Raw genomic sequence first — 19,495 nt, 5'->3', positions numbered from 1 at the left:
AAAACCTCAAGGTATGTTGGTCTTTATTACAGGTGGGCTGGAGTACAAAAGTAATGACGATTGTACAGGGATTTGAGTCTACATTTGAAGTACCGTGTGTAATTTTGGTTTCTATAACTGAAAAAGAATATGTTAACCTTGGTTACTGCAGAAGTGATTTACAGGATAAATTCCTTAGCTGAGGGATTGAGCTTTAAAGAGTAAATGAGGAAGCTTGGTTGCCGATGTCATTGAAATGCAGAAGCTTTTGAGAGAGAGACAGAGTATATGTCATCGTGGTGCACAAGCATGGCGGTTCTATCTTGGTCCTGCTCCCCCGACCTGGAACATCTGGCAGTCAAGTGCCATCTGTCCTACCTGCCGAGGGATTTCCCTACTGTCATCGTGGTAACAGTGTACATTTCACCCCTGGCATGTGTCAAGCTGGTACTGAAGGAGGTGAGCACCTTGTCAACAGTGACAAGACAGCGCAGCCTGATGCCTTCCTGATCATCGCAGGAGACTGCAACCAGACCAGCTTGCAGTCTCTGACCAACTACCACCAATATGTCACCTGCAGAACCAGAGGAGCCAACACACTTGATCACTGTTACACAACCATTGGTCCCAGCTGTCACCAATGTCATAAGACTTGTGTGGATGAGTGTGCCTTCGAGAACATACCGAGTCTTCCCAAGACAGAAGCTGTAGATAAACCAGGAGACTTGCAGTCTGCTGAGGGCTAGATCTGTGGTGTTCAAGACTGGTGATCCAGAATCCTACAAGAAGGTAGGGAAAGGAATACTCAGTTAAACTGCATTTATCTCAATGCATGACGTTAACAGGTAAGGTGATGATCTCAGAGAGTGGATTGGCTCTGAGCACTGGGATGTTATCGCCATAGCAGAAATGTGGTTGAGGGAAGGGCAGAACTCAATATTCCAGGATCTAGATACCACAGGCGTGACAGAGGTACAAGTGAGCAAGGAGGAGGTATTGCCTTTTTGATAAGGGAGGATGTAACAGCAGTACTTAGAGATGATGTTCTTGGAGGATCATCCAGTGAGGCCATATGGGTAAAACTTAGAAACAAGAAGGGGAGGGTCACTCTAGTGGGGCTGTATTATAGACCCCCCAGTAGTCAGCAGGAACTTTAGCAGGTGTGTAGAGAAATTGCTCATAGTTGTAAGAATAATAAGGTGCATTAGTGGGAGATTTTAATTTTCCTAGAATTGACTGTGTTAAGGGCCTGGATAGGATGGAATTTGTGAAATGTGTCCAGGAAGGTTTCTTGAGTCAATATATAGAGGGCCCTACTTGGGAGGGTGCAATACTGGACCTCCTCTTAGGGAACGAGGCAGGGCAAGTAACTGAATTGGCAGTCAGGGAGCACTTTGGCTCTAGTGACCATAATTCTGTTAGTTTTAAGATAGTGATGGAAAAGGATGGGACAGGTCCACAGGCTAATTTGGGGGGAATTAGGCAAGATCTAGCAGAGGTCGATTGGGTGAGCCTGTTTGAAGGGAAAGGAATGAATAGCGAGTGGGAGACTTTTAAGAGTGTGATATCATGAGTCCAAGGGCAGCATGTTCCTGTTAGGGTGAAGGGTAAATCTGGCAAGTTTAGGGAACCTTGGCTGACGAGAGATATTGAGGCTCTGGTCAAGAAAAAGAAGGAAGCATACATTGGGTTTAGGTGGTCGGGGACTGGTGAATCCCTTGATGACAATAAAAAGATTAAGAATACTCTTAAGAGGGAAGTCAGAAGGGTAAAGAATGAGTATGAGATGGATCTGGCAGTAAGGTTAAGGAAAATCCCAAGAGGTTCTCTAGCTATATTAAGAGTAAAAGGGTGGCTGGGGAGAGAGTAGGTCCCCTTGGAGATCAGCAGGGCTGCCTCGAGCTGCAGGAAATGGGTGGGATTTTTAATGAATATTTTTCCTTTGTGTGTACTGAGGAGAAAATCATGGTTGCTCAAGAGATAAGGGAAACAAGTGGAGATGTTCTGGAGGACATTCATATTATCAGGGAGGAGGTATTTGCAGCCTTGCAGCATATTAAGATGGATAACTCCCCAGGGCCTGACTGAGTGCATCCTAGGACTTTGTGGGAGATTAGAGAAGAAATTGTTGTGGCAGAGTTTACATGCCATTACTTACTAAAAGGCGAAACCTAACAACATAAATGGCATTGATGTTTCACTCCCTGACAAGCTCAACACATTTTATGCATGCTTTGAAAGGGAGAATAACAGCACACCTGTGCAAATTCCCACAACATCCGATGACCCTGTGATCTCTGTCTCGAGGCTGATGTCAGAACATCCTTCAAGAGGGTGAACCCCCACAAGGTGTCATGGCCTGATTGTGTAGCTGTCCAGGCTTTGAAAACCTGTGCCAACCAACTGGCTGGAGCGTTCAAGGACATCTTCAACCTCTCACTGCTGTGGTCTTAGGTTCCCACCTGCTTCAAAAGGGCATCAAACATACCAGTGCCAAGAAGAGCAGGGTGAGCTGCCTTAATGACTGCTGCCCAGTAGCACTCACATTTACCATAATGAAATGCTTCGAGAGGTTTGTTATGACTAGAATTAACTCCTGCCTGATCAAGGACCTGGACCTGCTACAAATCGCCTACTGCCACGACAGGTCTACAGCAGGTACAATCTCATTGGCTCTCCACTCTACTTTGGAGCATCTGGACAATTGCAAAACATATGTGAAGCTGCTGTTTATTGATTACAGCTAGGCATTCAACACCATCATTCCCTCAGTACTAATCACCAAACTTCTAAACCTGGGCTTCTGTAACTCCCTCTGCAACTGGATTCTTGACTTCCTCATCGGGAGACCACAGTCAGTGCAGATCGGTAATAACATCTCCTCCTTGCTGACAATCAACACGGGCACACCTCAAGGATGAATGCTTCGTGCATTACTCTGCTCTACACTCATGTCTGTGACTAAGCACAGCTCAAATGTCATCTATAAATTCGCTGATGACACCACTGTTGTTGGCAGAATCTCAGATGGCAATCTGAGAGAGAGAGATCGCAACAACAACCTTGCACTCAGTGTCAGTAAGACCATGGAATTGATTGTGGACTTCAGGAAGGGGAAGTCAAGAGAACACACCAGTCCTCATTGAGGCGTCAGCAGTGGAAAGGGTAACAGCTTCAAGTTCCTGGGTATCAACATCATCTATCCTGGGCCCAACATATTGATGCAATCACGAAAAAGGCATGCCAGTGGTTCTAGTTCGTTAGGAATTTGAGGACATAGGACATGGAACATAGAACAGTACAGCACAGTACGGGCCCTTCGGCCCACGTTGTTGTGCTGACCCATATAAACCTTATCCACATTCTATCTATCCCCCTCTCTGCTTCACCTCCCATAACCCTCTATTTTTCTTTCATCCATGTGCCTATCTAAGAGTCTCTTAAATGACCCTATCCTATCAGCCCCTACCACCACCCCTGGCAGTGCATTCCAGGCACCCACCACTCTGTGTAAAAAATAAACCTATCTCTGACATCCCCCCTGAACATTCCTCCATACACCTCAAACAGGTGACCTCTAGTATTGGCCATTACCGCCCTGGGGGAAAGGTGATGGCTGTCCACTCTGTCTATGCCTCTCATAATCTTTTATACCTCTATCAAGTCTCCTCTCATTCTCCAAGATATGCTATGTCACTAAAGACTCTTACAAATTTCTATAGATGCACAGTGGAGAGCATTGTGACTGGTTGCATCACTGCCTGGTATGGAGGCTCCAGTGCAGAGGATCGTAAGAGGCTGCAGAGGGTTGTAGACTCGCCCAGCTCCATCACAGGCATATGCCTCCCCACCATCAAGGACATCTTCAGGAGGTGGTACCTCAAGAAGGCAGCATACATCACTAAGGACCCTCACCATCTGGGACATGCCCTCTTCTCATTACTACCATCGGGGAAGAGGTACAGGAGCCTGAAGACCCACACTCAATGAATCAGAAACAGCTTCTTCCCCTCCACCATCAGATTTCTGAACGGTTCATGAACACTACCTTGTTATCCCTTTTTTTTGCATTGGTTATTTATTTTTGTAATTTATAATGATTTTTATGTCTTTACATTGCACTGCTGCCGCAAAACAACAAATTTCGCGTCATACAAGTCAGATAATAAATCTGATTCTGAAATGCTGTTTCTTATTAGAGAGTTCAGAAATGGGAGCATAGTCTTGGGCTTAGGGGCTTGCTAATTTAGGACTGAGATGAGGCAAAATTGCCATTAAGATTGTAAATCTTTGGAATTCTTTACCTCAAAGAGTTGTGGATGCTTAGGCATTGAATATATCAAAGCTGAGCTTGCAAGATATTTTGAACACCAAGAGGATGAAGGATACTGAGTGGGAAATTGCACGAGGAAGAATATCAGCCAAGCCTGGCATGTTCACAGAAAAATATTAAACTTCACTGCACTATTGTGATACGTACCTGTTTTTAACAACTGTCTATATTGCGTACTGCTCACAATTCAAGAAGGCAGTGCTGATTACAATAGTTAACATGAATTCATTAACTTGCCTCTCACTTGTATAAAGTAATAATAATTAAAATTGCTCTAATTGTGTTGGATATGCTGCTGTTGTTGCTGAAGAGTTACAAACAGCTTGAAGTCAGTTCTGCTCTTACGCTTGCTTTTACAGCAAAGTTACTATCTTGCTATTCCCCAATACTAGCTCTATGCAGATCATTAGATAATTATTTTCTCCAAGGATGGTTTTATGTATTTTGTTGTAGAGATGATTGTGTAAAATATTTGAGGCTCAGTTATAAAGTCAGTGTTGTATCCTGGCAGTTTGTCATAAGGTAGCCGCTTAAGCAGTCCATGGATCATGATCACATATCAGATTCTGGGGCATTAGAGAAATGTGTATCAGACTCTGTAAGGTAACATTTGGAACAGCAAGAGAGTAAACTAGACAGTCACTATACTTCAACAGTTTATCATAAAATCTGTGCTTAACACCAGCAACATCATGCATGAATTCATTTGCTTGTGATATATTGTCCCTAATTGCAACAGTACATCTCTGCCCTTTATAGTATGTAAAAAAAAGTACAAGGTTTGATTGTCCTTTGCTGAATTCTTCTTTCTTGAGTATGCTTTAGAGAAATGGATTTAATTTACTTATTTTGACTTGAGTTCACTGTATTTCTATGAGATTCCTGTCCTTGCTCCACTGTCTTTGATTTGACTCTATTGTCTTCCATTTAGTAGGCATAAAGAAGTTACTCCTTTTCATCTGAATTGTTTAGCCTGGGTGAGGCTTTGCAGAAGTAGGGGTACTTTCTTCTGGTCAATCCAGGTCACTCAGAAAACTGAATCAAGGAAAAGCTTCTGGAACCGGCAGCTACCAAAGGGAGACAACTGAATATCAGCTATTGATTTTTACTGAAAGAAAACATTTTCTACTGTACCTTTGATAGATAGGAAAGCAATATTTCTGAAAAAGAGCATTGAATTGCCTCTCTTTTGTGAGGAACTCTTGAATGCCGCAGATGTTGGTTGACTACACTTCTTTCAGCATAACTCAGTTACCATCTGTTAACCTACAGATAAACTTCCTCCACTGTGGCTGCAATGTATATTGTCTATAAAGTGCAATGCTGTTACATGACTAGACTACTCTCACTGCAGCTCTGAAAATCTTTACAAGGTAGAGGTTATGTGTGTGATGGAACTCTTTCACTTGCCTTGATGAGTACAGCTCCAGCAATACTCCAAGAAGCTTGACACCAGCCAGGCCAAAGCACCACTCAAGAGCAGCATGGCTTCTTTGACATAAGCCATGACCTCTAACACCCAGGAGGATAAAGACAACAGATACATGGGTACACCAACTGCAAATATACCTCTAAGTAACACATCAATCCAACTTGGAGATATGTTTGTGGTGGCACTTGGTCTTCGATGGAAACTGCAATCATAGTACATGCTTCAATAATGAACCATGTATCATAGTTCTTAAGGTGAAAGGAACCCAATATCCTTAAAGTGACTTGCCTTTATTACAGTTAGAATTATATCACAAACCCCTTTTCAGAGGTAAAGTTCAAGGTTTTGTTTTGTTTTTAGTCCAAAATAAGAATCTAAATTTTCTTGAGGATGCTTCCTTTTGTGTTGTGAAAACCAATCTAAAACCCATATTTTGTTCATTGGTATTGGCAAAAGCTTCTGAGCAAAGCTTAACTAGCATGATGTCTTGTTGACATCAAAAACTAAAATATCAAAAATAATTTTTAAAAAATTCAATGTTAATTTGCAGAAGTTTTAAAACTAACTGTCATCTCTGAGTGAATAGGACACCTTGAGTATTTTTGCAGAGCTTTTTACATAAGATATTGATCATAATAAAGTCATATTTGTGAAAGTCTAGTATTGGAGAAAAGTGTTTTAATCAACTTGTCGCTCCAATGAAAGAACCTTCACCTGTGTTGAATGTTTTCACTACCACACTGAAATATTACTATGCAATCTATACTGTTTGTTTGCAAAGGGGTTAAGTTTCTTGACTAGCTGCTGGAGTTCTTGGCAATTGATGTGGGGAACCATGCCAACAAATGAATTTAATTGTTAATAATTAAATAAAATCTGTCATTCAAATGAAGAAAAGCTACTCTCAGTAATTGTAGTTACCAATCTACAGGATTGTTGTAAAAATCCAAATGGTCCTCTGATATATTCAGAGGTAAACCTGTTGTCCTTGTACAGTCTTGACTCTGTGTGACTCCAGACCTATCAAGGGGTTGGCTCTTAACTGTTCAGTTCAGGGGAGTTTGGGGTGGGCATAAATGCAGGAATTGCTCGTGACATCCACATCCCATGAACAAATGAAGAGAAGAAAATCTGACTGACATTTGTACATGAATGACGTTAGGTCTGTGAGTCATGCTGTTCCTTTCGCTGATGAAGCATGATATACTTGAGGTCCAGTAAGAGGATTATACTTCATTCAAATCAATTACCATCACATTAAAACTTCTTCCTTGAAGATTAGTAAATGAACGGAAGCATTTTAACCTCTTTAAGCAAGCTACTTCATTGTTTCCTGACTGGATTTGATGCAAGTACTTGGACAGCTGTACCTGCCAGTCAGAGGTAGAATACCTTGTGGAAATCCATTCTGCACCACTTCTCAGATTTGAATTCTGGTAGATAATTATTTGAAGTATCTCATATTCACTTGGTGCAATGTCCAGGATTTCTAGAGTACCAGATGTCCATTGGGTTGCATGGCAAGAGTGGAATTCTTATTTATTGCCTCACAATTTACTACAACTTTTTTGCCACTTGGTCATTCAACAGAACAAATAATAATTCTTGACTTTCTATTAAGAATGTACACTAATGTTTTACTAGCAGTGATAGAGCATTCTCTGCTATTGTAGCATCAATGCATGATGATGCAAGAAATATCAATACATGAAGTTAACCCTTTATCAGGAAAAAAAATCATTATTTGGAATTTAGATAGGAACAAATTACAATGCAAAATTTATTTATGAATGATATTTTGTGCTCATCTTGTTTGTGTAGTTCGTTCAGTCTATTTTGTTGGTAGGTTACACAAAATGACCATTGGTGGATGTAGAATTAGTAAGTTTTATTTTCATTGAAAGTAGTTAACTTGTTAGAATACCTAAGGGTTGATGAGAATCACATTTTGTTTACGTTGTAAGGAAGAATACTGTCTATTTTTGTAGTTTCTGACTAATTATACTCTTCTTTTGGCAGGATTCTGAATCCTTGGATACTTGTATTCAGAATACTCTATCAACACTCTATCCCCCCTTCGAAGCAACAGCATCCACTGTTCTCTGTCAGGTGTTTGATGTAGTGGAGAAAACATACTGTGGTGATGGATTGTGCTACCTTATTGATTTCCTTGTCCCTGCTAAACACATTCTGCAGTGCATTCAGCAGGACGCTTGTGTAAGTAAATGTTTGAGAGCAGTGGGTGGAGGTAATTTATAAAGATATGATTTAGTAGGTTATGACTTGATATAAAATGAAAAAGTGAACTGATGTAAACTATTGTGATGGTTACGATGAATCTCTTCATTTAAAATGTAAAATGTGATAGAGGTGATAGCTCAAAGCAAACTATGGGAAAAGGTTTGGTTCACTTGCAGTAAGTTTCTCTAACCTTGGCCATGTACTTAGAAGGACAAGAAACAAGTTAGTCAAAAAAAGATGAAAATTATGAATTGCCACTTTAAAAAAATGTCATGGGCTGAATAACTTTATCTTGTAATGACAATTTATAGCATAAAAACTTATTCATCCAAGAAGTAATTACTCTTTTAACCTTAGACCTATGTAATTGAATGGACTAATACAGGAATGTTTTCATTCTCTTCAAAAATTTGATATTGAGTATTTGTGGGACTTCCAAATGTGGTTGGAAAGCACATTAAATCTTTGATTTGTGAGTACTTCAAGTCTTAACGAAATGAAAATACAGATGTGAGTGCATCTTCTTTGATATTCTAGAAGCATGGATAAAGGATCTTTGCATGTTGGTGTGTATTTGATTAATGCAAAAATTAACAAATGTAAAATTGTATACCAAAGGAAGATGAAAATTAGGTTAAAGCCCTTACTCCATAAGATGTTATGAATTTTGTTTAGTCAACACATATCCCATTAATGATATGACTGATAAAGTTTCAACAATAATACTTTTGATAACTGCTTGTTTTAGTTACTTGATTCTTATGTCAAATGCATCCTTTTGTGTTATTGCTGTTTAAATAGAGCATAATCTCAAATGGTATTTCCAAACCATCTTGGGAATACCAAAGTTGTTAAAATAATGAATAGAGAAAATATATTTTTGATTTAAAGATAAAATCTACGTTAAAGTACAATTGCATTTTGTTTTAATTTGTTTTTTGTGGTTGTTATAAAGTAAGTTTTATTAAATAATATTGGAATTGATTTATTAGTGTCACATGTACCGAGGTACAGTGGAAAAACTTGTAGACCATCCATACAGATCATTTCATTACAGCAGTGCATTGAGGTAGTACAAGGTAAAAATAATAACAGTGCAGAAGAAAATGTTACAGCTACAGAGAAAGTGCAGTGCAGGTAGACAATAAGGTGCAAGGTCATAACGAAGGAGATTGTGAGATCAAGAGTCTATCTTAGGCTAGGGGACCATTCAGTAGTCTTATGACAGCAGGATAGAAACTGTCCTTGAGCTTAGTGGTACATGCTTTCAGGCTTTTGTGTCTTCTGCCTGATGGGAGGGGGGAGAAGAGAGAATGTCCAATTGGTGGAGTCTTTGATTATGTTGGCTGCTTTACCGAGGCAGTGAGAAGTGTAGACATAGATGGTAGGCTGGTTTCCGTGATGTGCTGAGCTGTGTCCACAACTCTGCAGTTTCTTGCAGTCATGGGCAGAGCAGTTGCCATACCAAGCCACGATGCATCCAGATAGGATGCTTTCAATGGTGCATCGATAAAAATTGAGGGTTAAAGGGAACGTGCCAATTTTAATGTTTGAATTAGTCTAGGTGTAATGTTCACTGTACCACAGTTGATAGTAGTCTCGTGTCAGTTTCTGAAAGTTGGGGGTTCAAGGCTCACTGTGAAGGCTTGAACACAGAAAACAGGCTTTCACACAGCACAGTACTGAGAAAGTAGTGCTCTGTCAGAAGGTTCAAAAGTTAAATTGAAGATTCATGTACCCTCTTGAATGGAGACCAATCTGAGTGCAATGGAGAGATAAAATGTGTTTATTTAAATAGCACCTGGATACTTTGTAGTTTGCATAACTAATTAAATGAAGGTCAGAGCAGGCATGAAGGCTGATGCTTGTTTGAATATTCTGGTGATGAGGCAATCTGCCAATGATAGTGTGGTAACAAATGGGCTTTAGTGGAAGTTCAATAGAAAGATCTTTGAGGAGGTTATTTGAGATTAACTGTACCAAAGGTTGTCTCTCTGGACAAAATGGTCTTGGAGAGGGTACAAGGGACACTAGGCGAAAGACCAGAGAAAGTGTCCAATTCAGGGATAGGGCTGTGCAAAATCTTAAACTTGGTTTGATGCACGGGAGAAGTGAAGAAAAATGGCAGAGGAAGAGGAGAAATCTCAGTCTTTTGACTATAAAGTCCAGCAGCATCTTTTGCTGCTTGGGAGTGAAGGGAAAGTATTCTTTGAACTAGCTATCTAATGTCTGTCTGTCTGTCTGTCTGTCTGTCTGTCTATCATAAATCTTAGGACTTTATGCATTTTCTATTCTGCTCTTGTTTCATATAACCGTCATGAAGGTATATTTTTGTAAGCTAAGCTATTAAATTTGCTATTTGGTGTGTCTTCTGGTCGTGGTCTGCCCCCTCTGGCAAAATTGTGCATTGTGTGTTCAACCAGATAGTATTTTTCAGTAAGCTTGAGGATTTTGATTTTATTTCATGGACTAATTGGGATAAAAGCTACTACATTCTTTAAGGGAAGATATTTGATGCAGATGAAAATATTGGGCTTTTGGGGAGAGCAAGATAAAGAGATTTGATTTGGATTGATCCAGCAACGTGTCTGTATGTGTCTGGCGAAATAATTGCCTTCTGTTTTGTAAACTTGTGTGGTACTTGGATGAGTCAGTCTTTAGAATCAGGGCTTTAATTTGTCTGTCCCTTTTTTGTTTTGCATTCAATTGAAGAGAAAATAGATCTTAATGCCTCTGTTAGGTTTTGTTTTCAATCTATCTATCTTTCAGGTCTGCCTGCAGTGTAACCTTACTTCTCAAACCTGTAACTACCTCTTGCCCCTACTTGGGGCCCATTTGCGACCTCTGCTAGAGCAACAAATTGGGACTTGCATTTGTTACCTTGATTCTGTATCTGCTTAATTGCACCATACATTTCCAAAAATTAGTCCAGTTTTTAATCAATGCCAGGAGAACCATAAGCTATGGCTCTGATTAAATATAACTTTTGACTGTGAACAATCCCAAGTTGCAAAGTAGTTTTGGATTGTTGTCCATACTATCATAATTAGACTTCCTACTGTCATACGGTTGTGATTGCCTCTGATATGGTGGATTATACATACAAATTAGGAACAGGTCACATGATTCCTCACGTCCACTCTGCAATTCAGTAAGATCTTGGCTGATATGTCTGCAACCTCAGCCCTGCATTTCCAGCTATGGGCAGTAACCTTTCTTGCTTGCTTATCAAGAACCTAATTGCCTGCCTTAAAATAAAATCAAAGACTCTGCTTTTTGAGGAAGAGACTTCCAAAGCATGTGCAGCAGTTAATGCTGCTGCCACATAGCTCCAACAGCTGAGTTTCAATCATGACCTTGGGTGCTGTCCATATGTAGTTTGTGTATTCGCCCTTTGACCACGTGGATTTCCCCAAAATGCTCTAGTTTCTCATGTTATCAAAGATTGTGCTGGTAGAGTAATTGGCTACTGTAAATTATCCCTTATGTAGGTGGATGGCATGAGAATGTGGAGCAAATTGATGGAGAGATTAGATTGTGTGGGAATGGGACTAATGGAAATAGTCTGAGACCCAGAATAGACTCGTTGAGCCAAATGACCTCGTGTCATAAGAAGATATGAAAGATTCTCAACTCTGAGATTAAAAAAAATGCCTCATTTCTGTCTTAAATGGGTGACCCTTTAGTTCTAAACAGTGACTTCTAGTTCCAGGTTTCAAAAGCAGAAACATCAGTCCACATTGAAGTTTCAAGACCCCTCTGGATTATTATGCTTCTGTCATGTCACCTCTCTCCTCTTCTCTCATAAACTCCAGCAGACGTGAGCTTAGCATGCCCAACCTTTCCTCATAAGACATCCAAGTATTTGTCCTGTATATCTTCCATGAGCTGCTTCAATATGCATTATCCATTTGCTTCCAGTGCATTAATATCCTTCTGTAAATAAGAGGAACAAAACTGTACCCAGTATCCCAGATGTGGTCTCACCAGAGCCCCCTATAACTGAAGTATCGCCTCCCAAAAAAACAAAATGCTAGAAACACTCAGCAGATCCGGCAGCATCAGTGAAAAGAGAAACAGAGTCAACACTTCAAGTCAAAGACCCTTTTGTTCTTTTGCCCTCTAGTTTTGTATCTAATTTCTCTCTCAATAAACAATAACATTCTGTTAGCTTTCCTAATTACTTGCTGTGTCTGTATACTGGTCTTACGTGACTCATACACTAGGGCATGCAGATACTCCTAGATCTCAGAGCTTTTCAACTATTTAAGTTAATATTCTCTTTTTTTCTCTCTCAAAATGGACAATCTTATTTTTTCAATTTATACCCTATTTCCCAGATCTTTGCTCTGTCATATAACCTATCCATTTACCTCTGTAGCCTTCTTATATCCTCTCCAGAACTTATTTCCTACTTATCTTTGTGCTATCAGTAAATTTATCAACCATACCTTAAACCAAGTAAAATTGTAAAATGTTGAGGCTCCAGCACCTAATGCCAGTCATTACATCTTGCCAACCAGAAAGAGATACATTTACACAATTTTCTATTAGTCAAATTTTTATTGATGTTAAATGTTCTCCCCTCCACGGAGCTTATATTTTCAGCAATAATCCTTGATGCAGTACTTTACAAGATATTTTTGGGAAATCTAAGCATGATACTTTCACTAGTTCCCCTTTATCCACAGCACATGTTGCTCACTTCAACTGCCTTTTGTGATGGAGCTTTGAGAAAAAAGCATGTGAGCTGGCAAGTACTATCAAACCTCTAATCTGTGAAGGTTATGAAACAATTTCCATAATTGTTAGTTCCATAATTGTCAAGGTCTTAAAGGTCTTACAAGGTCTCACTTTTGAATCTTTCCATTTGACTGGAAAAGAAGGGTGTGTGGGCGCTTACAGAGTCTTGAATTTAGTAAGGCGGGGATGCATAGTTTTGTGTTGCCACAGCTACCTTTGCAAACAGGCTCCTCTTTGTCACATAATAATGCATTGCAGAAGAATCTATTGAATTTATACTATCTCCTTCAATAAATAATCCAGTTTGTCCCTTTTCTAACATTTTCTCAGATCCCTGCAATTTTTTCTTCAATTTTCCCTTGAAGGCAATTGCTGAATCTGCATCTACTGCCATATCCAGTGCTGTATTTCACATCCTAAGCGCTCAATAGTCAAAATTGCCATCACCACCACCCCCCCCCCCCCCACTGGCCCCATATCACTTGTGGATCTTTTGCTAATTAATATATAAATCTTTCAGCTATTGGAAAACATTTCTCATTCTTTAGATTTTACAACTCCTCCATGATTTTAAACTTCCATCAACTCTTTGTCTTAACTCCTATCAAGAGAATATCTCAATTCACAAGTCCGTACACATGTAGTGAACACTAAGCAAATCTGTTCTGCATCCCTCTGAAGTTTTTGGGTTCTTCCTCAAGTATGGTGCACAGAATTGCAGCTGGAGATGATTTCATGTGTTTTTTTTAAGAGAGGTTTAGTAATAACCAAAGACACAGATTTTCAGATTTGTTGATCATTGGGATCTTTTCTGGGGAAGGTACGACCTGTACAAAAGGGACATTACACCTGAACTTGAGGGAGACCAATATTCTTGCGGGCAGGTTTGCTGGAACTGTTGGGGAGGGTTTAAACTCGTTTGGCGGGGGATGGGAACCAGAGTGATAGGTCAGAGGTTGGTGCATTTAGTGTACAAGTAGATGCAGAGTGTAAAAAGACTGTAAGGAAGGATAGGCATTTGAAAGGGCAAAATTGCAGTCAGTTGGATGGGCTGATGTGTGTCTACTTTAATGCGAGAAGTATCAGGAACAAGGGTAATGAACTTGGAGCACGGGTAAGTACATGGAACTGTGACATAGTGGCCATTACAGAGACTTGGCTGTCGCAAGGACAGGAATGGCTGCGGGATATTTTGGGGTTTAGATGTTTCAGAAGGGACAGGGACGGAGGTAAAAGAAGTGGGGGAGTGGCTTTGCTGTTCAGGGACAGTGTCACAGTTGTAGAAAGGGAGGACGTCCTGGAGGGATCGTCTTCTGAATCAGTGTGGGTGGAAGTCAAACAGGAAGGGAGTGATCACTCTATTGGGAGTATTCTACAGACCCCCCCCCCCCCCCCCCAATAGCAGCAGAGATGCTGAGGAGCAGATCGGGAGGCATATTTTGGAGAGGTGCAAAAATAACAGGGCTGTTGCCATGGGTGATTTCAGCTTCCCTAATATTGATTGGTACCTCCTTAGTGTAAAGGGGATAGATGGGACGGAGTTTGTTAGGTCTGTCCAGGAAGGATTCCTGACACAGTATGAGGACAGGCCATTCTGGACCTGGTATGGGACAATGAGTCTGATCAGGTTTCAGATTTCTCAGTGGGAGAACATTTTGAAGTTAGTGACCATAACCCCTTGACCTTTACCATCGCCTTGGAGAGGAATAGGAGCAGATGATATGGGGAAGTATTTAACTGGGGGAGGAGGAATTATGATACTATTAGGCACGAACTTAGGAGTGTAAATTGGGAACAGATGTTCTTGAGGAAGTGCACAGCGGAAATGTGAAGTACTTGCATGGGGTTCTGGATGAGTTTGTCCCATTGAGGCAGGGTAAGAATGGTAGAGTGAAGGAACCATGGTTGACAAGAGATGTAGAATATCTTGTCAAGAGGAAGAAAGAAGCTTACCTGAGGTTTAGAAAGCATGGATCAGACAGGGCTCTGGAGAGTTACAAGGTAGCCAGGAGGGAGCTTAAGAATGGACTTAGGGGAGCTAGAAGGGGGCATGAGAAGTCCTCGGTGAGTAGGATCAAGGAAAACCCCAAGGCATTCTACACGTATGTGAAGAATAAGAGGATGACTAGAGTGAGGGTAGGACTGATCAGGGATAAAAGAGGAAATGTGCCTGGAGTCAGAAGAGGTAAGGGAGGTCCTTAATGAATTCTTTGCTTCAGTATTTACCAGAGAGAGAGACCTTGACATTTGTGAGGATGGCGTATGACAGGCTGATACGCTAGGGCATGTCGATGTGAGGAAAGAGGATGTGCTGGAACTTTTGAAAAACATTAGGGTAGATAAGTCACAGGGACCAGATGGGATATATCCAAAAGGGTTATTACGAGAAGCGAGGGAAGAGATTGCTGCGCATTTGGTGATGATCTTTGTGTCCTAGTTGGCCACGGGAGTAGTGCCAGATGATTGGAGGGTGGCAAATGTTGTTCCTTTGTTTAAGAAAGGGAGTAGGGATAGCTCTGGGCATTACAGACCAGTGAGTCGTACTTCAGTGGTGGGCAAATTGCCAGAGAAGATTCTTAGAGACAGGATTTATGGGCATTTGGAGAAGCATAAGCTGACTAGGGACAGTCAGCATGGCTTTGTGAGGGGCTGGTCATGCCTCACATGCCTGATTGAATTCTTTGAGGATGTGACAAAGCACATTGATGAAGGTAGAGCAGTGGATGTGGTGTACATGGATTTTAGTAAGGCGTTTGATAAGGTTCCTCATGGAAGGTTCATTCAGAAAGTCAGGAGATACGGGATCCAGGGAAACTTGGCTGTCTGGATTCAGAATTGGCTTGTTCATAGAAGACAGAGGGTGGTGGTAGATGGAGCGTATTCTGCTTGAAGGTTGGTGACTAGTGGTGTTCCGCAGGGATCTGTTCTGGGACCTCTGCTCTTTGTGATTTTTATAAATGATTTGGATGAGAATGTGGAAAGATGGGTTCGTAAGTTTTTTGATGATACAAAGGTTGGTGGTGTTGTGGATGGTGTGGAAGATTGCTTTAGATTACAACAGGACATTGATAGACTGCAGAGCTGGGCTGAGAAGTGGCAGATGGAGTTCAACTCAGATAAGTGTGAAGTGATACACTTCAGGAGATCGAATTTGAAGGCAAAATACAAGGTTAATGGCAGGACTCTTAGCAGTGTGGAGGAACAGATGGATCTTGGGGTCCACATCCATCGATCCCTCAAGGTTGCTGCGCAGGTCAATAGGGTTGTTAAGAAGGTGTATGTTGTGTTGCCCTTCATTAGTCGGGGTATTGAGTTCAAGAGCCGCGAGGTAATGTTGCAGCTCTATAGAACTCTGGTCAGACCACACTGGAGTATTGTGTTCAGTTCTGATCGCCTCATTATAGGAAGGACGTGGAAGCTTTAGAGAGGGTGCAGAGAAGATTTACCAGGATGCTGCCTGGATTGGAGAACATGTCTTATGAGGATAGGTTGAGTGAGCTAGGGCTTTTCTCTTCGGAGAGAAGGAGGATGAGAGGTGACTTGATAGAGGTGTACAAGATGATAAGAGGCATAGATCAAGTGGACAGTCAGAGACTTTTTCCCAGGGCGGCAATGGTTAACATGAGGGAGCGTAATTTTAAGGTGATTGGAGGAAGATATAAGGGGGATGTCAGAGGTAGGTTTTTTTTTTACACAGTGGTGGGTACACGGAACGCACTGCCAGCAGAAGTTGTGGGGACAGATACATTAGGGACATTTAAGAGACACGTGAATGAAAGAGAAATGGAGGGCTATGTGGGAGGGAAGAGTTAAATGGATCTTATAGCAGGATAAAATGTTGGCACATCATTGTGGGCCGAAGGGCCCGTACTGTGCTGTAATGTTCTATGTTCTGTAGGAGCAGAATTAGGCCATTCAGCCTATCGAGTCTGCTTTTTGGCTTTTATAATCTTCTGGGATCTTGTGTGTTCTAAATTGTGAAGAACTGTGCACAAATACCCCCTTCTTTTCTTACACCCTCTTCAGAGTTGTATCATTTGGCATTTATTGTCTGTTCCCATTCGTACTGTCATAACATGTCACTTCACACTTCTCTACATTGAACAGCATCAGCACAGATTTTATGCCCTTGAAGCCCATTACTTTTTAACCTCATTGTATATACTAAGCTGGCAAGTTTCATATCATCTACAGACTTTAAAGCCTCCAATTCATTAATGTATATCAAAAAAACAGTGGTCCATGTGCTGAACCCTAGGGAATAACACTGTATGCTGCTTTCCTGTGAAAAGTAGTTATTGACCAAAGCTCTCCTTTATGTTCTTTAGCCAGTTTAATATCCTTGTTGCTTCTCTACCTTTTATACCAAGGCACCAATGTTGCTAATGCCCAATATGTGATATTTTATCAAACACCTTCAGATAATCAAATAGATTGTCTTCATTGTTACATCACCAGTTCTCAAAGCTAGGCAAACACAATTTGTCCAAAACAAAGTCTATCTGTGGTTGTCAAGGTGGGTGTTTTTTTTTAACCAGGATTATTGATTATAACAATTTTTCTATCAATCAAAAACCATCTGCCTGTGAATGTTAAGTTTATCCTTGTGCCCCTTTATGGAATAAAAGGTGTAATGTTTGCAGTCTTTCAATCCTAGAATGCATCCTCCATCTGGGCTGGATTACTTACCCATTTGAAGTACTGTAGCCCTTTCCTGCACCCCAATTTGTATCTCAAGCTGCATTCCAATAAGCTCTTTTGTTTAAAACCATGGTTTTCCAAAGTCTTCACCTTGGAACCATTATCATGTTTTCCACCTCTGTCAATAGCTTTCTCTTCGGCTACCTAATTGACCTCATCTCTCTTCTGCCAAAGTTTTTATTGTTAGCATGCCTATTGAAGACCCTTTTACATTGGTTATCAGTCTGTTCTTGTGCTGTCTGATTGTCCTAATTTACAAGGTATAACTCCAATCATTGAGTACCTTCTCTTCAATAACTGTTGACTGTAATGCAACCAGGGCTCCCTAATACCATTGTCGGTCACATATGCTGCCTTGATGTCAAAGGCATTCACTCTCACCTTATCTCTGTTTGGACCAAAGCAATAACGTCTGGATCGAGTGATCCTCTTGAAACCCAACTGAGCTTCAGTGAACATTTACTTATTAATGACTTGATAGTACAGTTGTCAATGCCTTCCATTACTTTGTTGGTGATTGATTGGGTAATTGTTATCTTGGTATTATTGCTGAGTCCTCAAACATCAGCATTCATATGGTTCCCATTGATCCAAAGTTTACGGGAACAGCTGTACTGGGTGCAAGAGCAGATCAGAAGCTGGTATTATTGTGTAGGGTGACTCACCTTCTGACACCCCAAGTTCTTTTCGTGCTCTATACTGGGTGTTCAATTCCAAAAATATTCCAGGCGCACACTATACAAGACAAAATAGCTTGCTTGATTGGCACACCATTCACCATCCTAAAGGTTTATTTGCTCCACCACCGGGGCATTGTGGATGTAATGAATGCCATCTGCAAAATGTCATGCAGTTACTCAACTAGTTTACTGCAACACAGCATTGAAACCTGGAACCTGTATTACCAAGAAGGATGAAGCAAAAGGCATATGGGTACATTACCTTCAGGTTACCCTTCAAGTCAAATACCAGACTGATTTGGAAATGTATTGTTATTCCTTCATTACTATCATGTTTGAAATTTGGAATTCCCTACACAAATACACAATGGTTGTACCTTCACCAAAAGAATTGCAGTGATTCATAAAGGAGGCCTGCTACCACTAAATTTAGGGATGCAGTTAGGGTTAGTGATACCTATATCCTGTAAATGAATAAAAAAAACTTACAACAAGTAATTAAAAAGGAAAATTTGAATGCTGTCCTATATTACAAAAGGGATGGAAATGAGTGTAGAAGCTTTACTGTAATTGGTATTGGTTTATTTTTGTCACTTGTACCAAGGTACAGTGAAAAGCTTGTCGTACAAATCGATCGTACAGGTCAATTCATTACACAGTGCAGATACATTGAGTTAGTACAAAGTGCATTGATGTAGTACAGGTAAAAACAGTAACAGTACAGAGTAAAGTGTCACAGCTACAGACAAAGTGCAGTGCAATAAGGTGCAAGGCCACAACAAGGTAGATCGTGAGGTCATTGTCCATCTCATTGTATAAGGGAACCGTTCAATAGTCTTATCACAGTGGGGTAGAAGCTGTCCTTAAGGCTGGTGGTACGTGCCCTCAGGCACCTGTATCTTCTACCCGATGGAAGAGGAGAAGAGAGAATGTCCTGGGTGGGTGGGGTCTTTGATTATGCTGGCTGCTACACCAACACAACGAGAGGTAAAGACAGAGTCCAAGAAGGGGAGGCTGGTGTCCATGATGCTCTGGGCTGCGTCCACAACTCTCTGCAGCTTCTTGTGGTCCTGGGCAGAGCAGTTGCCGTACCAAGCTGTGATACATCCAGATAGGATGCTTTCTATGGTGCATCGATAAAAGTTGGTGAGAGTCAAAGGGGACAAACCAAATTTCTTTAGCCTCCTGAGGAAGTAGAGGCGCTGGTGAGCTTTCTTGGGTGTGGCATCTACGTTATTTGACCAAGACAGGCTGTTGGTGATGTTCACACCCAGCAGGAACTTGAAGCTCTCAACCCTCAGCACCATCGATGTAGACAGGTGCATCCTTTCCTGAAGTCAATGACCAGCTCTTTTGTTTTGTTGACATTGAGGGAAAGGTTGTTGT

The 19,495-nt window shown here is 40.9% G+C and overlaps 1 protein-coding gene across 1 annotated transcript in view; it reads left to right on the top strand.

Annotated features, from left to right (window-relative positions):
- Positions 1-288: 288 nt before the first annotated feature.
- Positions 289-19,495, top strand: part of plekhg4 (pleckstrin homology domain containing, family G (with RhoGef domain) member 4) — a 103,697-nt gene continuing 84,490 nt past the window's right edge. The window contains exons 1-2 of the mRNA XM_052028712.1: positions 289-438; positions 7,764-7,961. Coding sequence (XP_051884672.1) covers positions 289-438; positions 7,764-7,961 — 348 coding nt within the window. The remainder of the gene's footprint in view (positions 439-7,763; positions 7,962-19,495) is intronic.

This window comes from Pristis pectinata, chromosome 13 (genome assembly GCF_009764475.1).
Source record: "Pristis pectinata isolate sPriPec2 chromosome 13, sPriPec2.1.pri, whole genome shotgun sequence".
NCBI lineage: Eukaryota > Metazoa > Chordata > Chondrichthyes > Rhinopristiformes > Pristidae > Pristis > Pristis pectinata.
The sequence above is the reverse complement of the archived record's forward strand: the minus strand, read 5'-3'. Positions and strand labels throughout refer to the sequence as shown.